The sequence below is a fragment of the Nelusetta ayraudi genome, unplaced genomic scaffold, assembly GCF_046127955.1.
Source record: "Nelusetta ayraudi isolate G7.1 ecotype Tasmania unplaced genomic scaffold, CSIRO-AGI_Nayr_v1 ptg000026l, whole genome shotgun sequence".
Classification (NCBI taxonomy): Eukaryota; Metazoa; Chordata; class Actinopteri; order Tetraodontiformes; family Monacanthidae; genus Nelusetta; species Nelusetta ayraudi.
Window position 1 is genome coordinate 217,666 of NW_027466076.1, and position 23,777 is coordinate 241,442.

At 45.9% G+C, this 23,777-nt stretch overlaps 3 protein-coding genes across 3 annotated transcripts; all 3 read left to right on the forward strand.

Moving 5' to 3' along the window:
• Window positions 1–1,494: 1,494 nt before the first annotated feature.
• Window positions 1,495–6,155, forward strand: cpa4 (carboxypeptidase A4). The gene is made up of 11 exons (XM_076028606.1): window positions 1,495–1,611; window positions 2,180–2,261; window positions 2,381–2,515; window positions 2,605–2,703; window positions 3,207–3,308; window positions 3,404–3,505; window positions 3,952–4,062; window positions 4,207–4,297; window positions 4,890–5,089; window positions 5,535–5,619; window positions 5,924–6,155. The coding sequence occupies exons 1-11, from the start codon at window positions 1,550–1,552 to the stop codon at window positions 6,109–6,111; spliced, it is 1,257 nt and encodes a 418-aa protein (XP_075884721.1). The 5' UTR covers window positions 1,495–1,549; the 3' UTR covers window positions 6,112–6,155.
• A 976-nt stretch (window positions 6,156–7,131) lies between these two features.
• smc1b (structural maintenance of chromosomes 1B) lies at window positions 7,132–19,332 on the forward strand. The gene is made up of 25 exons (XM_076028607.1): window positions 7,132–7,309; window positions 7,743–7,934; window positions 8,053–8,165; window positions 8,573–8,776; window positions 9,095–9,333; window positions 9,813–10,071; window positions 10,218–10,358; window positions 10,447–10,529; window positions 10,704–10,911; window positions 12,009–12,194; window positions 12,268–12,459; window positions 12,614–12,760; window positions 13,548–13,685; window positions 13,766–13,882; window positions 13,971–14,077; window positions 14,188–14,329; window positions 14,447–14,592; window positions 14,714–14,867; window positions 15,139–15,237; window positions 16,007–16,160; window positions 16,246–16,400; window positions 16,539–16,690; window positions 17,487–17,556; window positions 18,591–18,701; window positions 18,809–19,332. Exons 1-25 carry the CDS (start codon window positions 7,201–7,203, stop codon window positions 18,908–18,910), a joined length of 3,720 nt encoding a protein of 1,239 aa, XP_075884722.1. The 5' UTR covers window positions 7,132–7,200; the 3' UTR covers window positions 18,911–19,332.
• A 75-nt stretch (window positions 19,333–19,407) lies between these two features.
• On the forward strand, window positions 19,408–22,133 carry borcs5 (BLOC-1 related complex subunit 5). Its single transcript, XM_076028608.1, has 4 exons — window positions 19,408–19,844; window positions 20,122–20,265; window positions 20,560–20,717; window positions 20,900–22,133. Exons 1-4 carry the CDS (start codon window positions 19,787–19,789, stop codon window positions 21,137–21,139), a joined length of 600 nt encoding a protein of 199 aa, XP_075884723.1. The 5' UTR covers window positions 19,408–19,786; the 3' UTR covers window positions 21,140–22,133.
• The last annotated feature ends 1,644 nt before the right edge of the window (window positions 22,134–23,777 follow it).

The following is a 23,777-nucleotide window of genomic DNA, read 5'->3' on the forward strand; positions in this document are numbered from 1 at the left end:
ACTCATCTTATTACTTTTTTTAAATTTTTATCAAATAATTAAAAAAAACAACCTGCACTTTAAAATGACGAGTGATGCTAGCAGCAGTCGGTGTGTGCGTGTGCCCGGGGGAACATGGGGAAAGCAGCACTATCAGCAGCTGAGCACCGAGTAGATAACTAAAAAAAAAAAAAGAACATCAGCAACTCCTCCATGATTCTTGACCTTTATATACTCATGTGTATAAAATCAAGCACCTAGGCATGCAGACTGTTTTGACAAACATTTGTGAAAGAATGGGTCGCTCTCAGGAGCTCAGTGACTTCCAGCGTGGAACTGTCATAGGATGCCACCTGTGCAACAAATCCAGTCGTGAAATTTCCTCGCTCCCAAATATTCCACAGTCAACTGTCAGCTTATTATAAGAAAATGGAAGAGTTTGGGCACAACAGCAACTCAGCCACGAAGTGGTAGGCCACGTAAACTGACGGAGAGGGGTAAGCGGATGCTCAGGCGCACAGTGCAAAGAGGTCGCCGACTTTCTGCACAGTCAATTGCTGCAGAGCTCCAAACTTCATGTGGCCTTCAGATTAGCCCAAGTACCGTACGCAGAGAGCTTCATGGAATGGGTTTCCATGGCAGAGCAGCTGCATCCAAGCCATACATCACCAAGTGCAATGCGAAGCGCCAGATGCAGTGGTGTAAAGCACGGCGCCACTGGACTATAGAGCAGTGGAGACGCGTTCTCTGGAGCGATGAATCACGCTTTTCCATCTGGCAATCTGATGGACGAGTCTGGGTCTGGAGGTTGCCAGGAGAACGGTACATTTCGGACTGCATTGTGCCAAGGGTGAAATTTGGTGGAGGAGGAATTATGGTGTGGGGTTGTTTTTCAGCAGTCGGGCTTGGCCCCTTAGTTCCAGTGAAAGGAACTTTGAATGCTTCAGGATACCAAAACATTTTGGACAATTCCATGCTCCCGACTTTGTGGGAACAGTTTGGAGCAGGCCCCTCCCCCCTCGAACATGACTGTGCACCAGTGCACAAAGCAAGGTCCATAAAGACACGGATGACAGAGTCTGGTGTGGATGAACTTGACTGGCCTGCACAGAGTCCTGACCTGAACCCAATAGAACACCTTTGGGATGAGTTAGAGCGGAGACTGAGAGCCAGGCCTTCTCCACCAACATCAGTGTGTGACCTCACCAATGCGCTTTTGAAAGAATGGTCAAATATTCCCATAAACACACTCCTCAACCTTGTGGACAGCCTTCCCAGAAGAGTTGAAGCTGTAATAGCTGCAAAAGGTGGACCGACATCATATTGAACCCTATGGGTTAGGAATGGGATGGCACTTAAGTTGATATGTGAGTCAAGGCAGGTGAGCAAATACTTTTGGTAATATAGTGTATCTCCGGGACCTCTGCGCTTATCAAGACGCTAGAGGATGGGAACACCTGGGTGGGAACAGCGCACCTGTCGCTGTCTGATAGCGGCCGGGGGGGGGGTCAGAGGGTGACTACAAAAGGCGATCGGCGGCTTCCCCCTCGAAACAGTTCCAGTCGACGAGATGAGAGGCCTTTGTCTGCTGCTGCTGGTGGCCGTGGCCACAGCCGAGAGGCTCTTCACCGGGTGAGAGTGTCCCTCCGTAGTGAGTTTTCCCCGCTGGCGTCGGGCTGAGAGGCTGTTCAGAGGCTGTGGCTGTAGCTCGAACGCCGTCCCTCTACCTCTAGCCCTTTGTGATATTACTAAGGGCATTGATAACTGTCCCATGCAGGTTATTAAGCAATTAACATACATATATGTATATACGTGTGTGTATATATATATATATATATATATATATATATATATATATACGTATATATAATATAGACATAGACAGACTTTATTGATCCCCTTGGGATGACTCCCTCAGGGAAACTAAAACTTGCAGCAGCAATGAATTGAAGCAGCACACAGATAAAAAAAATAGCGGCACTCAGGTAGAGAAATAGTAAATTAAAATAAGTAAAATATTACTAATATACAGTAAAAGAATTGAATAATATAAATAGATATAAAAAATACTGGATATAGCTTTATGTATTCATAGACAGTATATATATATATATATATCCATATACATACATACATACATACATATATAAATACATATATACGTATACGTGTGTGTGTTGATATAATGCATTTCTTCCAGAGATCAGGTCTTCAGGGTTAATGTTCAGTCTGAGGAGCAGCTCCGACTGCTGCAGTCGCTGGAGACACAAGAGGAGTGGGAGGTACACACACGCACGCACACACACACACACACACACACACACACACACACACACACACACATGCAGTCATTCCATATGTCGAGATTCTTTGGCCCTCTGACCTTCCTCGCCAACTTCAGGTTGACTTCTGGCTCCACCCAGCCTCCGCTGAGCAGCCGGTGGACATCCGCGTCCCCCTCCCCAGTGTGAACCCAGTGATGGAGTACCTGGATACCCACAGCCTTACCTACACCGTCATCATCGACAACCTCCAGGTAAGTGGTCACGCGGTGAGCCTGTACTCACGGCGTCCTCCTGTTTCCTGTTTGTGACGCCTGCTTCCTGTTTCCCCTCGTCACCGCAGGATCTTCTGGACCAGGAGAAGGCTGAGATGGAACTGAACAGGATGAAGGAGCGCAGCACCAGGAGCTTCAACTTTGGAGCATACCACACCCTGGAAACGGTATGTCCTCTGTGCAAGCAGCGGGTCAATCAGGAGGAGAGAGAAAAGAGGCGGAGCTACAGCAGGAGGCCTTGACTAGCGGTGGCGCAGTGGCTAGCGCTGCCGCCTCACAGCAAAAAGGTTGTGGGTTCGTTTCCGGGTGCATGTTCTCCCTTTGTCTGCGTGGGTTCTCTCCGGGTTCTGTGTCACCCTGCTGGGATGAGCTCCAGCAGACGCCCATGACCCTGAGCTCAGGAATAAGCCAGTATCGAAAATGGTTGGATGAATGGTTTGTTGAATTTGTCAAAATCAAGGTTGATCCAATCCTTCTTCCAAATGTTTTCCCTGGACTCTTTCCTTCCACACATGCCAGAAATAAATCAGGCCATGTTGTAAAAAAAATAAATGAATAGATAATAGATAATAAAAAAATCTGTTTTGCTGTGAATGTTTTATTTTCCTCAATGTGACAAAACAAATCCAGCCCAGCGTTTCCAATCAAGCTCCATTTGCTCACGGTACAGATCTACAGCTGGATGGACACCCTGGTGGCTCAGTACTCCCACCTGGTGACAAAGCAGGAGATCGGCAGGACCTACGAGAACAGGCCCATGTACGTGCTCAAGGTAGGAGTGAAAACCACCTGTGTGTGTGTGTGTGTGTGTGTGTGTGTGTGTGTGTGTGTGTTCTCTCTACTCACTCTCACTCTGTGTTGTTGCAGTTCAGCACCGGGGGATCCAGGCGTCCTGCCATCTGGTTGGACACTGGGATCCACTCCAGGGAGTGGGTGTCCCCAGCCACTGGGGTGTGGACCGCCAACAAGGTGCCCAACAACACTGCACTCAACCTTCATTTTCCTGTGATTTAATGTTTTTGATTCCGTTCTCTGCCCCCAGAGGTCTCAAGATGTTCCACATTTGGGCCTTTAAAATGTTGCAGCTAAAGCATTGTGATCTTTAATTCAACATCCATTTTTTTGGGTCCCTGTTTCAACAACACCATAAAGCCACCACATCCGTCCTATTTTGAGATGGTCTCCATTAAAATATAATAAGCATATTATTATATTAGCTTTTAGCTATTATATATTTTAATAATAGCTTTGTGAAAAGGACTAAAATCTCTTTTGCCTTTTTAGTTTAGTTTAGTTTAATTTAGTTTATTTTGAAAATAGTCAAAAAAGAAAAATGAAAAAATAATCACACAGGAGTGCAAAGACATTAAAATTAAAACAGCACTTCTCTCCTCGCTGGTGTGTTTTTCATTCAGATCGCCACTGACTACGGTACTGACCCGTCTCTGACCTCCCTGCTGGACACCATGGACATCTACCTGCTGGTGCTGGCCAACCCTGACGGCTACGCCTACACACATTCCAACGTACGGCTCGCTGGTTGACGTCACAAACTGGCTGCCTCGTTGTTGCTTTTTATTTTCTATTTTTGTCTCTTTTTACACTGAGGCTGAAAGCAGGAAAATTAGCTGCAGTGTGTTTTACCTGTGTTGCTGCGCTTTTGCGCTCAGGACCGCATGTGGAGGAAGACCCGCTCCAGGAACTCCGGCTCCATGTGCCGCGGTGTTGACCCCAACAGGAACTGGGATGCTGCCTTCGCCAGTGAGTGATGAGAGAGCAGCCAGTAGAGACTTTATGTCAACCACTTTAAAAAAAAAAAAGATACTAAATTAATTATTTAAACACTCAATCGATCAGCAAATGTTGTACATACAGTAAAAAAAAATACATATATATTGAATTTAAAAACATAATATGCGATACATGGAAGCAAAACAGGCTTACAACAAGGTGAGAAAGTAAATTAAAGTGAATTCAAAGCCAAGGAATCAAAGTATATTTTTTAAAAGTTACTGCCACTAAGAATGAATTCAATTCTGATCAATTTCATACATGTTTTTCTTTTTTTTCATGTATGTTTTATCAAACTGAAGATATGTTGAATGCTTATTAAGTCATTATGAAGTGATTTGGAGGATGATGCTATTTAGTTTTGAACAGGATGTGACTGTCAGTTAGCGCGACGCCTAAGGCTAATTATGCTCATTTGGTCTTTTGTGAATATAATTATGCTTTTTTTCTTTTGTTCAGACAAATGACGAGTTAACACCTGCACCTACATTCATTTGTCTGAACAAAAGGAAAAAAAAGGAGGCATAATTAGCGCTAACTGAGTGTTTCACGGCCTTGACAGGCGGCGGTGCCAGCAAAAACCCATGCTCCGACTCCTACCACGGCCCTTGGGCTCACTCTGAGGTCGAGGTGAAGAACGTGGTGAACCTGATCAAGAGCCACGGAAACTTCAAGTCCTTCATCTCCGTGCACGCCTACTCCCAGCTGCTCATGTATCCTTACGGCTACTCCTGCGGCAACATCCCCCACAAGTCGGAGCTGGTAAGGTTCTCTCCTCAAACTGACTCGCGAGTCAGTGAGTGACTTGTGAATCAGACAGTTGCTTTTTACTCTTTGTGTCCCTTCATTTTCAGGGTGAACAAAACATTTGGCTGCCGCTGCGGTTCTTTGACGGCTTTATTGCGTTTTGTGATGAAAAAAAAGAAAAGCAACGTCCTTGATAATTGGCACCGATCTATTTCAAACCACATTGTGCATCAGCAGCAGCAACTTTTTCTGCTCTGTAACGACACCCTCAGAGAAAAAGCTGTCGTTTTGGGCTGCACAAAGCTGTCTGACCCGCGTTATTGTGAGCGGATGTAGAGGTCCATTAAACGTTAAAGTGTTGTTTTCATAACCCACAGCGGCCCTATTTTGCAGTTTCAAGGACGCACTGTGTCCTACATGCATCTTCACCTGCGTCGTCACCCTTTGTCGTTCCCTGCAGGACACTCTCGGCAGAGCAGCCGTGCAGAAACTGACCTCCCTCTACGGCACCAGATACAGAGTTGGAAGCATCTGCAACATCATCTGTGAGTCCCTTTAATCAATGAGTTTAGGCTTTAAGTAAATTTGTTATAAGACTAATATATAAGTATTTCAGTTGTGATTTAATTATACAAGCATAAAATAATACACAGACAAATGAAGATCAGTTAAAATAAAAACAACAGTCAGCCGATCAATCTCTCTCCGAAATGGATATCATGCCATTAAAAAAGCAAAATCATATCCAAGAACAGTAGTTATAGTATTTGATTAAGTTATTTGAGTGATTTCCTCTGTTGTCGAGTAGTTCCTGTCAAAGTTTTTCCTCCCTCTGGTTTCTTTCTGCAGATCAAGCCAGTGGCAGCAGCATCGACTGGTCTTACAACCTCGGCATCAAGTACTCTTTCGCATTTGAGCTCAGGGACACCGGTCGCTACGGCTTCATCCTTCCGGCCAATCAGATCATCCCTACAGCCTCTGAGACCTGGCTGGCTCTGAAGCACATGATGGAGTACGTCCATGACCATCCTTATTGAACGGTTGTCAGCACCTCACAATAAAGTCTTCAGTTGCATGTTCATGTTCCAGCAGTCTGTCTTTTTGTTAGTTTTGTTCAGCTTCTTGTGAACAAAATTCCTACAAATGATCATATGCAGTGTTTGTATAAAACATGACATTGAGACGTTTCTGTGAGAAAAGGTTTAGGTTGAAAATTGAGCACTGCAGTTGTGGAAGTAGGATGCGACTTTCATGTGTCGTTTTGGGATCTTAGAATGGCCATTTGGACAAGCACAGTTTACTTCTATGTAAAAAAAACAACAAAAAAACATGACTCATACTTAAATGACACAAAAGAGTCCAGTTATTGTTGAAAGCAATAACAAGAACATTTTTACTTTTTACTTTTTATTGGCCTTGACTTCCAGAGGTAAAAGGATGAAAGTGTAAAATGCTCATCTTTAGTGATACTTGGAAGACATTCTCATCATAACTTGGTGTTTTTAATTGGACAGTGTTTATTACTCAACATAACCATGTTCGTAACCAGCTCACATCAAACAGATATTTTTCAATTGTTAGGAAATAAAGAAAATAAGTAGATGGGGGGGGGGGGGGGGGGACTGTTGGTGTGTTAAACTCTTGTACTCCTTGGAAGGATGGTGTCTATAGCTAAACACAAAATAAAATGCAGATTCACATTCACATTCTTTACTATTACATTAGTACAGTACATTATATTGCTGCCCAATCCCCATATCCCTCACCATCATTTGACTGACAAACTGAATAACTTCCATAATAGAAATATTAATGCATGAGTTAATAGTTTAAAAAAAATAAGACTGCAGACTGAATTGCACCTAACCTTTCCCAAAATAACATCAACAATTGTTTTATGGTGGGGAAAGGGGGGAAAGAGAGAGTTCTACTGTACAGAAGTCACTCTTGGTGATATCAAATCCAAGTCCTGCTCACCTGTTCCAAATGTTTTTTGTTTCTTTGCTCAAGAACTCAGAGGCCCTGCTAGTTTTCCCGCCACAAGAATCACTCTGCTGGGATCAGTCAGATAACAGTTCAACATCTCCCTTTGACATCTTGACTCATCACCGCTGAGTTGGCCAAAAATGGGCTTTTTGAAACAACTCGATGTCGAAAACTTCAAGTCGTGGCGAGGGAAGCAAATGATCGGACCTTTTATGAGATTTAATTGCATAATTGGCATAAACGGCTCAGGTCAGTGTTTTCAACTAACTAGCCACCAATGATGCTAAGTAGCTTACGGTTAGCTCGACGAATCGCTTCACAGCTAGCTAGCATCGTCAAATATGTTTTTGCTTGGACTAAAAATACTTCATGTATGACTTTATTGAGGGTGAAATAATGACAAACTTCTCAATTTAGTCAGACAGCCAACTAAAAAAAACAAAACAAAAACAAAAAACGCTTATGTGGAAACATGTATTTCGCATCTGAGAACATCTCATTAAAATGAACGTTGCTTAAGCTTGGTGTAGGTTTGACTCGCTAGCTTCAAAAGTCAAGGTTAATAAAAAAATAAAAAAAAAAATAATAAAACAGTTTCATTTTAAAAGATTTTTTATTCACAGCATGTGTCGAATGTATAAAATGTGTATTCGCATGTATGTATGTATGTATTCGCAACCAGGCAAGTCCAATGTTATGGACGCGCTGAGTTTTGTCATGGGCGAGCGGGCCAGGTTTCTCCGGGTGAAGCAGCTCAGCGAACTGATACACGGAGCCCACATCGGGCGCCCGGTGTCCAACACCGCCCAGGTGGCCATGAGCTACTGCGCCGACGGCGACGACCAGGTGATAGTGTTCTGCCGGCGCATCCACGGTTAGTTCACTCAACTTTGTTTCTGCCTTTCGTCGTGTATATGCCCAGATTCGTGTCTTTGTTTAGTCGAAGTCTTTACGCGTTTCGATGGGTACCGACTAATTCCTGGCGTTCGCAGGCGAATCGTCCGAGTACTCCCTCGACGGTGAACGTGTCAGCCTCGCCAAATACCTGGAGCAGCTGGAGAAGATCGGCATCGTGACCAAAGCACAAAACTGCTTGGTGTTCCAGGTAAAACAGACCTGAAGTGAACTCGTGGGAAAACCCTGGTCAGTGTAGCGCAAAACAAACAGTATGTTCGAGAAGGCATCATTTTCATCACAATTCTCCAATGTTTTAATAAATGTAATCATGTGTGTGCGTGTATGTGTATTTATAAATTAATTTAATCAACAGTTGGAACATTCTCATGTACTTGTACTGTACTGTGACACACACTGCACTGTACATTACCCCAGCACTGCCCCTTAGAGTCTACTGGTTTTAATTCTAATTTAATTTAATTTAATTATTGCATGCTCTTAATTCTGTACACTGCTGAACTATGAGAATTTCCACTTGGGGATGAATAAAATTAGCAATCAATCAATCAATCACTGTTGGTTGTTCATTGAACACCCTGTTTCGCTCCCGGCCAGGGAACAGTGGAGGCCATCGCTCTGAAGCACGCCGAGGAGAGGACCAAGATGTTGGAGTGCATCTGCCAGTCCAGGGAGTTTGCAGCTGAGTACGACAGAAAGAAGGAGGCCCTGCAGAAGGCCATAGAGGAAACGCAGTATAACTTCAACAAGAAGAAGACGGCCATCTCCGAGAGGAAGCAGATGTTCAAGGAAAAGGAAGAGGTGGTGCCTCAGGAAAAGATTGCGTGTTTGTGTTCCAGTTGCCCCCCCCCCCCCACACACACACACATCATTTACCTTTGTCAACTAAAGTTGCATCAATTTTTACCTGACATTGATTTAAAATAACTAATATTCACCCAAAACAGTCACAATGTCAGCAAAAGGAAACAACAGAAATATTTACTGGAACTACAAACACGGTGCAAGAGACATTTCAATAGCAACAGAGTGAATTTCCACTGACCCTTCGTATTTTTGCATATAATAATTATGAGTGAGGTTGATGGCGACGGCTAGTTCACACTTGCTCCCCTCCAGGCGGAGAAGTACCAGGCTCTGGTGGACGAGGTTCACCACCACCGCCTGCAGCTGATGCTGGCTGAGCTCTACCACAACGAGACCAGCATCGACACCTTGGGCAGCGCCCGCATGGAGAAACAGCTGGAGGCGGTGGCAAAGAAAGATGAGCTGGCGCACAAGGAGGAGATGGTCAAAGCCGGCAAGAAGCAACACCGGCGGCTCTCCGTGGAGCAGCAGCTCCTGGAGAAGGAGATCCGGTGTGTGTCTGAACCCCATAGGTTGAAGTTCAACCTTGCTTTTTTTTTTTTTTTTTGACAATTAATAATGATGGGAGTTAATCCTGATTTAAAAGTTCTAACAGTGAAAAATAATAATATTGAAGTCATAGAAACACGTTACTGGACGCGCGCATTATGTTTGGACGGAGGAGGAGACGGAATATTTTTTACAAATAATCAAAGAGAAAAATATAACAACCATTCTTGACGGCAAGAAAATGTAAACAAACAAAAGCAAACGTAATTCTCGTAAATCTTGCAGGATGAGATTTTATGAGAATTACGGCAAATTGCAATTGTACTTTGTCAAAATTTTTTGAAATATCGCTTTTATTTTGCAAAAAAAAAAAAATGTAATGGAAACAGAACTTATGTCTTTGTTTTTACATGCTTCGTCCTCCGTCGTCTCCTCCTCTTCCTCGTTCCTGTCCTCTCCCTCCTCTTGCTCCACCAATCAGAGCCCAGGAGCACGCCGTGTCCCAGCATCGCTCCCAGTACGTCAAAGCCAAGGTGAACTCTTCACACCACAGGAAGAAGGTGGAGGAGCACGAGCAGGCCCTCAGAAGGGGCCAGAAGCTGCTGGCCATGATGGAGAGCGAGCTGGAGGAGGAGCGGCAGGAGCTGGCCCAGCTGGAGAGAGCCTGGAGGAGGTACGAGAAGGAGGTGCAGGAGAAGGGTACGTCCGGGGGAAGGGACATCGAGCTGGACGGAGATCAGGTGAGACCCAAAGTCTTGGATCAGTGTCCAGAAATCATGAGCAGAATTCCAGAAAGACTGTTTTTCCCTCTCTCCGGGGAACTTCCTCCCAGACACGCAGGTGAAATTAATTCCTTCTGCTGGTTTTTGGTTTGTCTCTTCCTCAGCTGCAGCGCTACAACGAGCTGAAGCAGCTTTCTCTGAAGCAGAGTGCCGTCCTCAGCCAGCAGGCTGAGAAGCTCCACTGGGAGTTGAAAGCCGACCATGAGCAGATTGCCCTGGACCAGCGCAGGAAGAAGGAGGTGGAGGTACCGCAAGTCGCCCCTCTGGAGCCCACAGATCAGCTGACAGTGTCAGTTTAGCCCAAGATTCAAAGCCTTTTTTTTTTTTTTGCAGGCTGCCAACAGGAGCCACAAAACTCAGCTGGAAGACCTGATAACCAGGGCAGAAAAACTGGAGGAGTACACTAAAACCTGCAGGTTGGTCATGTGACCTGTATGTAGAGTTTGGTGTTTCAGTGAAGTGATTTGATGCTATGTAATGAGTCAACGTGAAGCGTAGCGACGCTGTAGGAACAGGAAGCAGAGCAGCGGGACTGAGACGACATCTGAGGTCGACCGACCCGGTTGTCACAACGTCAACTTTCGCTCCAGCTCCTTCCTGGACGAGTGCCGCGGCCGCGAGGAGAGCCTGAGCGCGGAGCTCGAGCGGGGCCGGCGTCGCTCCGAGGAGGTGAACCAGGAGCTGGGCCAGGTGCTGGAGGAGCTGGGCAACGCCCGTATGGATAGCCAAGAGAGCCGCCTGCAGCTGCAGCGCAAGGAGCTGCTGGAGAAGCTGCGCAGGCTTTTCCCCGACAGCGTGGTGAGACACTCGGTCACAGTAGCAGTCAGGACTGAAGTTCTGCTCTTCATAGTTAAAGGTTCCATAGATATTTAAAAAAAATATATTTTTAAAAGTATATAAAAGGCAAAAAGAACTATTTTAAACCATTAAACTGTGATAGATCAGATGTTGTATTGTATTTTTGTACTGTTGCACTACAGAACATTGCATTATTTTATACCTTGCAACACTTATGTTTATCATGATATCATATTATACTATAGTGAGTTATAATATATTTCTATATATCATACGCTATATCTTCATATATTCATTCCCCCATTCATGTTGTAACATAATGCCATCATGCAGACCACTCTGGATTTTGCTGACAAAAAAAGGATTTGTTTTAAACCATAAACAGAAACCAAACTAAGGGTGCCCATAAAGGTCAAAAATGAACAAAACTAAATCAGGAGACAAACAGAAAAACAGATTAAATAGAAGAAAAGACAAGGCGGGTACAAAAGAAAGCCGTAACAAGGAGTTAAGAGAACACATGAACCAACAGACCTGAAAACAACTGAACACCATGGCGAGAACCAATGAACCAACACAGACAAAGGGAGACGAGCACTCAGGGGAACACAGGTGAGAGCGCTCAAGGGCAGGGCTGACAACCAGACACAGGTAAAAGACATCAAGAAATTAAACACAGGGCGTAACAGGGAGGACGCTGACAACAGAATTAACAGATTTCAAAATAAAACAGGAAATGGACTGAACATGACATTATTATTTTTAGTTTGCCTTCTTACCACTACAACCTTAATGTCTCATATCTGTCTGTCTATCTATTTTACTCATTTTCTCACCTGATTATTCACTCTATACCCAGCTGTACAGTAACATGGTCCCCAATTCAAACATTGTAAAATGTATCAGACATTAATATGCTGTTCTTTCACTGTTTTTGTGTCTTTGTCTGTTACTGTCACACTGTTTTGTTGTGTTGTTGGTTTTTGTTTGTTTCACCAATACAAAAATATAACGGTTCAAAATCCAGAAGTGATTCCATGGATGAATGATTCAGTTTTCTCATTGCGCCTTGTCTTACTTGTCTTTCCGCCTGGCAGTACGGCCGCCTGTCGAACCTGTGCAGTCCCATCCACAGGAAGTACCAGCTGGCCGTCACCAAGGTCTTTGGCCGCTACATGAACGCCATTGTGGTGGCCACGGAGAAGGTGGCTCGCGACTGCATCTCCTTCGTCAAGGAGGAACGAGCCGAGCGCGAGACCTTCCTGCCCATCGACTACCTGGATGTGAGTGTGACCCCCGCTGGCCTGCAGGGGGTGCTGGACGTAGCCGATGGTTGCTGTTCTTTTGCCCTCCAAGGTGAGTCCTCTGAACGAGCGGCTGAGGGAGTTTCCCAACGGCAAGATGCTGATGGACGTCGTGCAGGTCAACGGAGGCCACGGCGCCCCCGAGCTGCGGAAGGTGTTGCAGTTTGTGTGCGGCAACACTTTGGTGTGTGACACCATCGGAGAAGCCCGGAGCGTGGCCTTCGACAGGCAGGAGCGCCACAAGGTGACCCGGCTCCGCCCCCCGCCCCCCGCCCCTCCCCAGCCACCAACAACCAACCAGTCCCTGATGCTGTCTGAGGATTTCCCACTGTTCAGTCTCCCGGTTTGTCTCAACTGTTGTCGTCATATAAAATGTGATTGTTGTTTTTTTTCTGCAGACTGTCTCTCTGGACGGGACGCTGTTTTCAAAGTCTGGTGTGATCTCTGGAGGCTCCAGCGACCTGCAAACCAAAGCTCGGCGCTGGGGGGAGGCGGCCGTGGCCAACATGAAAGGGCGTAAAGAGAAACTGACTGCAGAGTTGCGGGTGCGTCAGCAGGAAATGTTTATTTTATTTGACAACTTTCCCTCCCTCTTGTTACCTCTCTGTCTGTCTGTCTGTCTGTCTGTCTTGTGAAACCTTTTGACTGGTGGGGCCACAATGGCTTCTACAACTGGTTGACTAGATGTACTGTTCCCAAACTCACTATAAACCTCCAACCCTCACAAAACACACACAGTTCATAATAATAAAAAAAAAACATATATGAAAATTAATTGTTTTCCCTCTGTGAAACAACAGAAAATTAAATATAATATTGCTCAACGATATCTGCTGTGTAAAATATCTTCCAAATAAAACAATGCAAAACAAAAATTCAATGCAGTACATGAACAGAAAATGCCATAGATTCTTCAGATTCTTCTTCTCTTGAATTGTCAAGAGTGAATGTGATAAACGGAGCCCACATCGGGCGCCCGGTGTCCAACACCGCCCAGGTGGCCATGAGGAATGTGAATGTGTTCACTGCCAGCTGGGGCTCATGTACGCAATGCGTTCAAGTTTGGGGGGAAACCGTGGGTAATTTAACTACATAATAAAATAACAAAATGACCTGGGTTACACTTGCTTGATCTTGATATCATTTCTTCAAGTTAGGTCGGCCGCATATAAAAGCTTAATGGGCCGCATACGGTCCCCAGGCCGTAGTTTGCCCACGCCTGCTCTCGACATTGGCCCTGCTCCTGTCACACACTTGAATATCCACATTAGAATTGAGTTGCGGCTTTGCTCTCCAAAGCTTGATGTGGTTTTTCTGGTGCCGGCGCTGCAGGACTTGATGAAGCTCAGGAGGAAGGAGTCGCAGCTGAATCAGGTCATCGCCGAGGCTCAGGGTGCGACCACCCGCCTCAAATACTCCGGAGTCGAGCTGGAGGTCCTTCGCAAGAAGAACATCGTCCGGTGCCAAACGGTGGGCGTGGACTGCCGATGCTGCAGCATCCGATAGAATCTCCTGAAGAGGCAGAGATTCATGAGCTCGTGTTTTTGCAGGATATTTCTCGCATGGAGAGGGACCTGGCCAACCTGGAGTCACAGATCCAGCTGCAGCAGCAGAGCGTGGAGACCAAGGAGGCCTCCATGGAGAAGATCAGAGACCAGATCTCCCAGGTTGTGTCTTGCCACAGGATTTCTTTCAAGAGTTTTTGCAAACGTCCCGTGGCCGTTGACTTGTTGACAACAGCGCAGGTTCTTGCAGATGAACGACGCGGTGTTTTCCGACTTCTGCGTGGAGATCGGCGTGGGCAACATCAGGGAGTACGAGCAGGAACACTTGAAGCAGCAGACCGAGCTGGAGAAGAAACGGTAGAAGGAAAATGAGAGACGGAGGCGTTTAAACAGATTCAGCAGCGTTTTTATGTTTCTTCACTCCTCTGCTATTGTTTCATTGCGGCTCATCATCCTGGTGATTTCAGGTTTGAGTTCCAGAGTCACTGCGGCCGCCTGAACATGGCGCTGGAGTACAACCAGAGTCGCCTGGAGCAGGAGAAGAAGAAGTCCCGGAAGACTGATGAGAACGTTGAAAAAGAGGAGAGAACGGCAAATGAGCTGAAAAAGGTTGAAAAATAAAATAGAATTAAAAAAAGAAAAGAAAAGAATTCCCTCTGTGTCCACAGCGGCAGGTTGGCTATCGACTAGGACCCCTGAATCCTGCTGCATTTATCTCATCCTCAGGACGAGGAGAAGCTGCTGCTGGCGGTGGAGGAGGCCCAGGAGAAACTGCAGGAGCAGAAACAGCAGCTGCTGGAGAAGGAGAAGCAGACGGAGACTGCCAAGGCCGAAGCGGAGCAGAAAACCAAGAGCGTGCAAGGACTCAGCAGGTACGAGGAGCAGCTGCACGACTCTGGTGACGGAACCTTCTCAGAGCGTCACCGGTTCCGTCGTGCAACACCCCCCCCCCCCCCCCCCCAGCCCAACCCTCACTGTGTGTCCCCCCCTCAGAGAGCTGGCCAGGCTCCAGCGGGAGGAGATGAGCGTGGAGGTGGCCCTGGAGCAGAAACGTATGGCCAGACACAACCTGCTGCTGGACTGCAAGATCCAGGAGCTGCCCGTCGCTCTGCTGTCGGGGAACCTCACCGAGATCAACGAGGTCCAGGTAGGACCTGGAGGTCCAGGCTCTGCACCTGTGTTTTCTCCAACCAGTTCCAGTGGAGCTGGTTCACACCTTCTCCCAAAATGCCGCTGGAGACGTGCCGGACAAACCGCGTACTTAGCCCTTTGTTTACAGCCTCCCGATGCTTTGTCAAACCTTCCACACGCTTGGAAGGGGGACACTAAAAACACAATGCCGGTTGCAGAACTTGAGAGGCGACGGCAGAACTTGCCAGAGTCCGCCGCTCTTCTCCTCTTGTTTCTGGTCTCTGCAGCTGGTCGCCGATTCCGAAAGCACCCTGAACACCGAGGAAGTCTACAAGAGGGAGGCGCGGCTGATCATCGACTACTCGGTCCTGACGGCCGACCTCCAGGTGGGTCCACAGCCAGCTTCAGTGCCACCACAACCACAGTCTGAACTAAGAAACCAAAGAGTCCAGATCAATATTTACATTTAGAAGAACAATAAAAGCCAGTATGTTGAAGAAGTATGTTTGTTTGTGATTGTCATGAAAAATAAATAATCCTGTCATATTTTCTGATTTGATTGAAGAGTATTTACCTCAAGTAGAATGTGACTGTCAGCGTTGGAGGACACCTATTTTATTTTATTATTGCTATCATATTATTATTATCAAAATTGGGGATGTTAACAATTAATCAATTATTGATTAATTGTCGCTTAAGAATTTAATCGATTAAATTGAATTAGTCGCAGTCAATTGAATTTTTTCCACCTTTTTATTTTTTTGTTTTTGTTAAATGCCGTGGTGTATACCTAGAACACATTCTTTTTAAAGAACTTTTAAAAAAAGAAAAGTTGAAATGTGACTCATTAGAAGTCAACTTAAAGTATGTTTAGGGCGCCGCTTATCAATTAATCGTGAGGACAATCAACTAATGATTAATGAATTAATCGATAACTTGCATACTTAATCAAAATTGTTGATATTTAATGTGTTGTGGATTGTTGTTTTTTTTCATTTATAAAGGCAGAATTTAAAATTTAAAAAGGCAGACAATATAAAATTCTTCTTCTTTCTGCTCTCTTTCATTTAGGAGTGTCTAATTGTTTTCTTTTAACGAATAAAGTAAAAAATTGAAGTCAGTGAACAACCTCTCTGGTCATGTGTCCTGGCTCAGGCTCGGCCAGAGGAGGACATGGAGTCGTACATCAGGAGGAGGAGCGCGTCGCTGCTGGAGGCGGAGGAGGTGCTGCAGCACAGCACCACGCCCAACCTCAAGGCTCTGGAGAGCCTGTGGGAGCTGAAGGAGACACTGCAGGGGGCGACGACAGGTGCGCCGCCGTTCCGTCCTTGCGCGCCTCGGTGGCTCGACGACGCTGACTCACTCCCGCCGTGTCCGTCCGCTCGTCCCCGCAGCCTTCGAGGCCAGCACCGCGGCCACCAGGAAGTGCAGCCTGGAGTTCGAGCGGGTCAAGTCGCAGCGCCTGCAGCGGTTCGTGGGCTGCTTGGAGCACGTGTCCACCGTCATCGACCAGATCTACAAGAGGATCTGCAGGAACAGCAGCGCTCAGGTCAGCCTGCAGCAGACACCGACAGACACCGACAGACACTGACAGACACTTTGACTCAGTCCTGCAGCCTGTTGCGACCGTCACACTGGGACACCGTCGCCCCGCTTGACCTCCGAGCGCCTGCTTTCTCCCCTCCAGGCCATCCTGAGCCCAGAGAACCCAGACGAGCCGTACCTCGGCGGCATCGGCTACAGCTGCGTGGCGCCGGGGAAGCGCTTCATGTCCATGGAGAACCTGTCGGGAGGAGAAAAGTCCATCGCTGCCTTGGCGCTGCTGTTTGCCATCCACAGGTAAGACGAGACGCACACCTGGGCACAGCAGACGGAAGCTTGTGAGGTCATAAGAAGTAGTCGCCGACATCGAGACCGGACTGAATGAATAAAATAAAAATGGAGGAATGCATTTCTCATAGAAAGGAAAAAAAACAGAATAAAGTATTAATGCAGGTTTGGAAAAGAGTTGGAAGAATAATGACATTTTAATTCCTACTCCTTATTACTGTTTCTTATGGGTTGTATAACAATATTCTGATTTAACATCTGTGCAAATATATTATATGTATGTACACTGCATGGCATATAATCCATATACATATGTTTATAAACATATACTCTACAAAATATATAATATTTTAGAAAGAAGAAAAAACATATACATATAACATATCAGTGTCAATACAGACATAATAAACATCTGTATAGAATTAATTTTGACTTGTGCACACATACGCACTTCCATGTATATACACATTATGTAAATATAATATCTATAATTAACATCTATACAACAATATAGCAAATACTAATCAATTTCAACATAGTCATTTGTAATGTATGCATTTATTTCCCCTTCATCACTGCTCTTCCATATACGTGTTCATAAACACTTTCTTTGTACTTTGTTTTGTCCCCATCTTGAAATTGTTCCTTAAGTTGCCGCTGGACATGCGGAACCTTCTCATTGTTGCTCCCACACCGTCACGTCACAAATGTGATTTAAACTTCTTTTTTTTTAAACCGCACGAATCCAAATTCTCTCCGCCACGCTGCACCGTCGGCAACTCACAACGTTTGTGTCGTGTCGCAGTTACTGCCCCGCCCCCTTCTTCGTCTTGGACGAGGTGGACGCAGCTCTGGACAACAGCAACGTCGGCAAGGTGAGATTGCAGCCGCGTCGGCATGAAAACAGCATTGTTTATGTTTGAGCACTCAGTTAATAACCAGGTTTGGAAGTCTTTTCATGGGTTTTTCCTTTGATGAAAGGTTGTCGGTGGCTGAGATGGGAGACTCGGGTCACATGACTTGACTGGAGTCAGACTCGAGTCGCAAATTTGAGGACTTGAGATGCTTCACTAACCCTGATAAAAGACTCGACTTGACTTTGACTTGACTATTCATGACTTGAGACTTGACATAGACTTGAGACAGATGACTCGAAAGTACTTGACTTCTTCAAAAAAAATTTGCAACTTTTTTTTTAGATTACGTTAGGAAATGTGTTTTATTTTGAAACATGATCGGGTGATTTTACAGTGCAATGCACGATGTGCGCAGTCCAACAGCGGTCAACAGATCAACACATGAGCAGCAGTCATGGAGGCGGCTTGACCAAGAATAATTCAATTTGGGTTTAAGCATTATGTGGTCAATGACGCTCTGAAGACGATAACAGCAATATGCCAGGTCTGTCGCTCAAAGATCAGTGGCACAACCACCACAACTTCTAAGAATGCGCCTTCTTAGCTAACTGTTACGGCTGTTAGAAAGCTAACGTTGGCTAATACTAATATAGCTTAAACGTAATGTGGCTAGAAAGCTAAGTAAGTAAGGTATGTCTTCTCAATAAAATGTGCAATAAAAGTGTCTTTAGCTAACTTATTGGCTGGTCAAATTATATAAATGCTAATATTTAGCCATGTTAAGTTTAAGATATGCATGACATCAACGTAACGTCATATAAAGTAATTTACGCTTAGTGTAGAAACTGGGGTAGATGATCAGATTTTTGTATGACTTGACTCGGGACTTGCTTGATTCTCATCACAGTGACTTGGGACTTGCTTGATTCTCATCACAGTGACTTGGGACTTGCTTGATTCTCATCACAGTGACTCGGGACTTGCTTGCGACTTGAAGGTTAAGACTTGAGACTTGCTTGTGACTTGCACACGTGTGACTTACTTGGATCCAGGTGACCAGTTTCATCAGGGAGGAGTCAGTGAGGAACATGCAGATCATCGTCATCTCTCTGAAGGAGGAGTTCTTCTCCAAGTCTGACGCCCTGCTGGGAGTTTACACAGGCGTAAGTGGCCTTGCTCTGCTGTTGCGTGCCTCTCCATGCCTCTCTCTTCTTTCCTCCAGCTGACACTAATAGCTCCGTGCGTCTGCTCTTTTGTCTTTCACCGACAGTTTGACGAGTGCATGTTCAGCCGTATCCTGACGCTGGACCTGCGCCCCTACCCGCTGGATGAGGAGGATAGTGAAAAACAGGAGGACAGCCAGAGTGCATGACTGGATTAAAGCAGTTGCCACACTCGGTTCTATTTTATAATAGTGCAGTTACTAAAGTCATCCTCTTAGGAGCTCTCATGAGGGTTGTTGTGTTTTCTGGTTGTTCAAACTCAGTGTTTGGGGTTTGACTTTATTAAGATTCTCTTAAATGCACTAACAGTCAGCAAGCTATAAAAGTGTAAACCTCTGTAGTTCTTCAATATTCAGAGGACGATTGTTGCGTTTGCACACGTTAACCAGACTGTATTGTTGAGTGTTTTCTACAATAACGACATGTTGCTTTTGAATTATCAGTCAAGTTTGTTTTTTTTTTCTTGGCCGAGCTGGGTTACGTTTATGTTAGTAAATGTGTAATGTTTTTGCACGCCGCAGTCATAGGTTCGTGTTCAAAATATTTCCTCAATTAAACTCGTGGAAGAATACGTCACAACGTGTAGTGCATTTTTCCTTCCACTAGGGGGCGGCGCAGTCAAAAACCCCGTGACCAATATTTACGGAAGTGAGAAATCAGCCGCAGTGCCAGGTCTCATCAGCAGTGTTTAATGTTCCTGTTTAAATAAGTTCCATCGCAACGCTTCTTGTTAATATATAAACAGCTAGTTAGCAACTCGTAGTGACAGCCTGCTAGCCTGTTAGCAGGCAGACGCGGCTCAGGTTTGGACTCCTGGCTTTACTAGCTGGCAGGGGACGAGGCGTGTAGCTGCCGTTGATTCGATCATGGCCTGTTGGTCGTCTAGTTGACGAGACGTCTCTGGCCACGGAGATTGACATTGTCGCTGAAAGTCTATGGCTGCGGCGTCCGTGTCTGCCGAGAAAAGCTGACTGCGAGCGAGCGAGCGAGCTAGCTAGCTGGCTGGCTAACCAGAGCAGAGCATCATGGGAGCCGAGCAGAGTGGAGACGCGGAGCACAAACACTCCGACTACAGCTCAGCCGGTGAGTGACTGCACGTAGAGGCCCATTCAGCTACTGACTAGTTTCTGTCTGCTGTAATAAACCACCGTATGTGGAGGTGAATGCTAGCATCTCTGCTGCCACTGGTGGACTGCGGCGTGTTGGGTCCTATGGAGCAGCAGTGACTGTTCCCTGAAACATGTTCAGTTCAGTGTTCTTATCTGACGTGGTCGTAAAGTGAGTTTGAGTGGAAAATAAAAAGTAAAGCACTGTCAGGATGGTACATATCTAATCAGCCACAATGTTGTTGTTGCTGCAGCGGTGCCATCACCAGCCCGCCAGAAGGCCAAGATGGATGATATTGTGGTGGTGGCTCCAGGGACCCAGTCGATGAGAAACATCCACAACGACCCGGATGTGATAAAGCTCCAGGAAATACCCACCTTCCAGCCTCTGCTCAAAGGTAACCAGCACCTCCCCAAGAACTCTCCGTCTGACCCCCCTCAGTCCAACAGTCATGGCCGAGGTCTCCACCACCGATGGAGCAATGACAGTGATTGTGGCTCCAGTTCCACTTCATCAGAAACGTCCCATGAAGCCCATTCTTCTTCTTCTTCTTCTTCTTCTTCTTCTTCTTCTTCTTCTTCTTCTTCTTCTTCATCAAGCAGCTCATCATGAACCAAATGTCCTATAGGGGCGACCTCCTGAGTTAGCGGGTGTTATTGGTCGATGTTGCTAATGACCCCCCCCCCTGCAGGAGTGCTGAGTGGCCAGACGTCGCCCAGCAGTCTGTGTCTGGAGCGGCTGGACACGGCGCAGGTCCTGCAGCTCTGCGTCAGGTACCAGGAGCACCTGCACCAGTGTGCCGAGGCCGTGGCCTTCGACCAGAACGCCCTGGTCAAGAGGATCAAGGAGGTAAAGACGCAGACGAAGGAACTGAACTCCATCAGTTTGTCTTTTTGACTTGACTTGACTGGATCTCCTCAGAACATTTTGTTTGGGGTCTCCTTGAGGCCTCTGGCTGACCCTCTGCCCTCCTCTTTTCCTCCTCCTCCTCCTCTTCCTCCTATTCGTCCTCCTCCTCCTCCTCCGCCCAGATGGACCTGTCGGTGGAGACCCTGTTCAGCATCATGCAGGAGCGGCAGAAGCGCTACGCCAAGTACGCCGAGCAGATCCAGAAGGTCAACGAGATGTCCATGATCCTGCGCCGCATCCAGATGGGCATCGACCAGACGGTGCCGCTGATGGAGCGTCTCAACAACATGCTGCCCGAGAGCGAGCGCCTGGAGCCCTTCAGCATGAGGCCCGACGGCAGCGTGGACTCTGTCTCCAAGTAGCTTCTGGGCCGGCGCAGCCTTCCAGCTGCCTCAGTCGTCCGACCCCCTCGCGACGTGTGAAGAGCCGGTGTTGGATTTCAGAATCATGCAGCAGCGATTAGGACATTTTTTTTTTGATATCTCTTGTTTTGGGGCATTTCTTGCGTTTGTGAATTTCCGTGCGGGGCCGAGTCTGATGTCCTGCAGCTGGATGGGCCGCAGCTTCAACCGAACTGAAGACATGAAATTGAGAAGCTTGGAAGATTTTTAAAGACTTTGTAACTTTTGAGCATTAATTTATTCAAGTAGGTTCCCTGCAGCAGCTGTTTAGCACCCATGTACATGGGAGGCAAAAAAAAGGAAAGAATAATAACTGAGCAGTCTGTAAACATCATTTCAGCAAGTGGGGGGTCGCAAGTCACGCTGGGACTAGAATCATTCACACAGACCAAAGACTCCCAGCCAACAGCTCTCCCTGCTCTGGGTTTCTCTGTCGTTCACTCAAATATCCAAGATGGACCGTCCCTTCAGAAGGTGTCGACTCATGTTTGGATTTTACATCACTGGGAATTTTGTCCGTTTTTTGTCACCATCTACTTCATCTAATAAATAAATAATGCCACAGAATAGACAGAACATGTTAACACAGTGAAGGAGCTGAAATAGCATTAAAATGCACTGAGCGTTTGTTTCTAACAACTTTCATCTCTGTTTGTCTGTTTCCAAATTTGAGCGTTTGTTTGATTTCGGTTTTTATGCCTGTGGTCAATGAAATGTAAAAACTCGTCGGGCAACTATTGCGGCCGCATCGCCGCCAGAGGGCGCCAGAGATCGTTCAACGACTGTTTCCGAGTGACAAACGGCCGTGAACTTCCCTCCTCGCTGCCCCAACGTGCAGATGAACTCGTCGTCATGACGTCACTCTTACTTTCTTTCTCCTTCCCCGCTGCTTCTCCCGCGGCCATCAAGAAGATTTTCTGCTTGTCTTTGTTTGATGTCATTAATAAATGAAAAATGTGTATCGTCGCTCATTCGAGTCATGAATACCTGCAGGATTCACACGTTTGGTACCATTTAGGTTGTTTTGCTATTCATGAGTTGATTTTGACCAGATGGGAGAAACTGCTGGATTCAGGTCAGATGAGCACAAATTAAACAAACAAACAAAAAACAATTTAATTGGAGTTTAAAAGTTAGGAGCAGCCTGTGGTCTGAATAAAAACGCTGCAAACTAGAGTTCGACAAGATGGATGTTGAATGAGATTTCAGTCCACTACATGGTGAGTGGATGATGTTCACCGTCCCGATCTCCAAAAAAAAAAATCTCCTGAGAGGTGGCGGTGGTGTGTTTGTTAAGGGGGGGGCTGCTGCCATGGTGGTGCAGATTTTGCCGCGGCTGGTTGACACGAGGCTGAGGCCAGTTCCTTCAGCGCTCCTCTCACATGTCACCGCCTTTCATGTGCAAATTAAAACGGGTGAAGAAAATGTCTCAAACAGCCGCGGGGGCCTTTGTTTGAATGTTGGAGCAGAAATGGAAATTGTCGGCGCATTGGCGTAATGAAAAAGAAGAAGAAAAAGCACCTGATGCTCGGAGCTGCATATTAACGCCGGCAGATGATACAATACAGTCTGCCGGCAGGAAATTCATTCTGTGGAATGAAAGAGGAATCCAATTTCCTTGTGTATACTTGTTCTCATTTGAATGTAAATCTCGGGCTGGTTAGCAGCTGCTGCTGCTGCCGTCCAGGGAACCAGCCGGGCCACTCGGACTCCTCGGGCTCTTCTAAGAAGAGGACGCGTCGCTGTGTGCGAGAAATGTTCCGTCGATTGGCTGCTATTTGGGACCATTCTTATATTATTTCATTGAGTTCCTCTGAAATCATCCTGCAACTCCATGGCTTTTATTACGACTTGTTTTAAACTGATATCTTGCTCATCCATCTTGACGAGTTCCGGCAGATTTCTTTCAGTTGTTTCCCATTGTATTTTGGGAGTGACTACAGCAGTTATGTTGATGGATATGAGAAACAACCTGAGAACCACAGAAGAAGACCAACTGAAGGCTTCTCTCCACTACAATGTTAAATACATTGTGGTGGAATCTCCAATAGAGCATTGAATTTTTTTCCCTTTTTGTTTTCGAACCTTTTCTTGCATGTTACGACCAAGTTAATGATTTATTTTTTCATCCAGAAAGTTTTAATGATTTGGTGAATATAAAAACAGGGTGTTTCTCATTTCTCGACGTTACGAAGTGTCGCTGACTAACTTCCCTCCAGGTGATCCCGATTTACTTTCTATTGACATTGTGAAGCTTGAGGCGCCTGCAAAGTGACTGCATAATTTCATTTTTTTAATTTAAATTTTATTTTTGTTCAAGTTAACTCCTCCTTGCACCGTCTCATTGCAGAGGGATCAAAAATAGTTTTAAAAAATTAATAATTTAAGAGAAATAAAATCATCAAAGTTTTGGGCAAAAGTTTTTCCATCTCAAAATCTTCCCTTCAAAAACACCACAGCCTCAACCCCTGCAGGGGGCGCTAGCACGCAAGACTATTAGCGCCAGAGGAGACTCGGGTTCCGGATTGTTATGAGATTATTCACCCTGCAGTGAGACGCTGCAGCTTTGACGTGTTTGCCGTGGCGGTGAGATGATTTG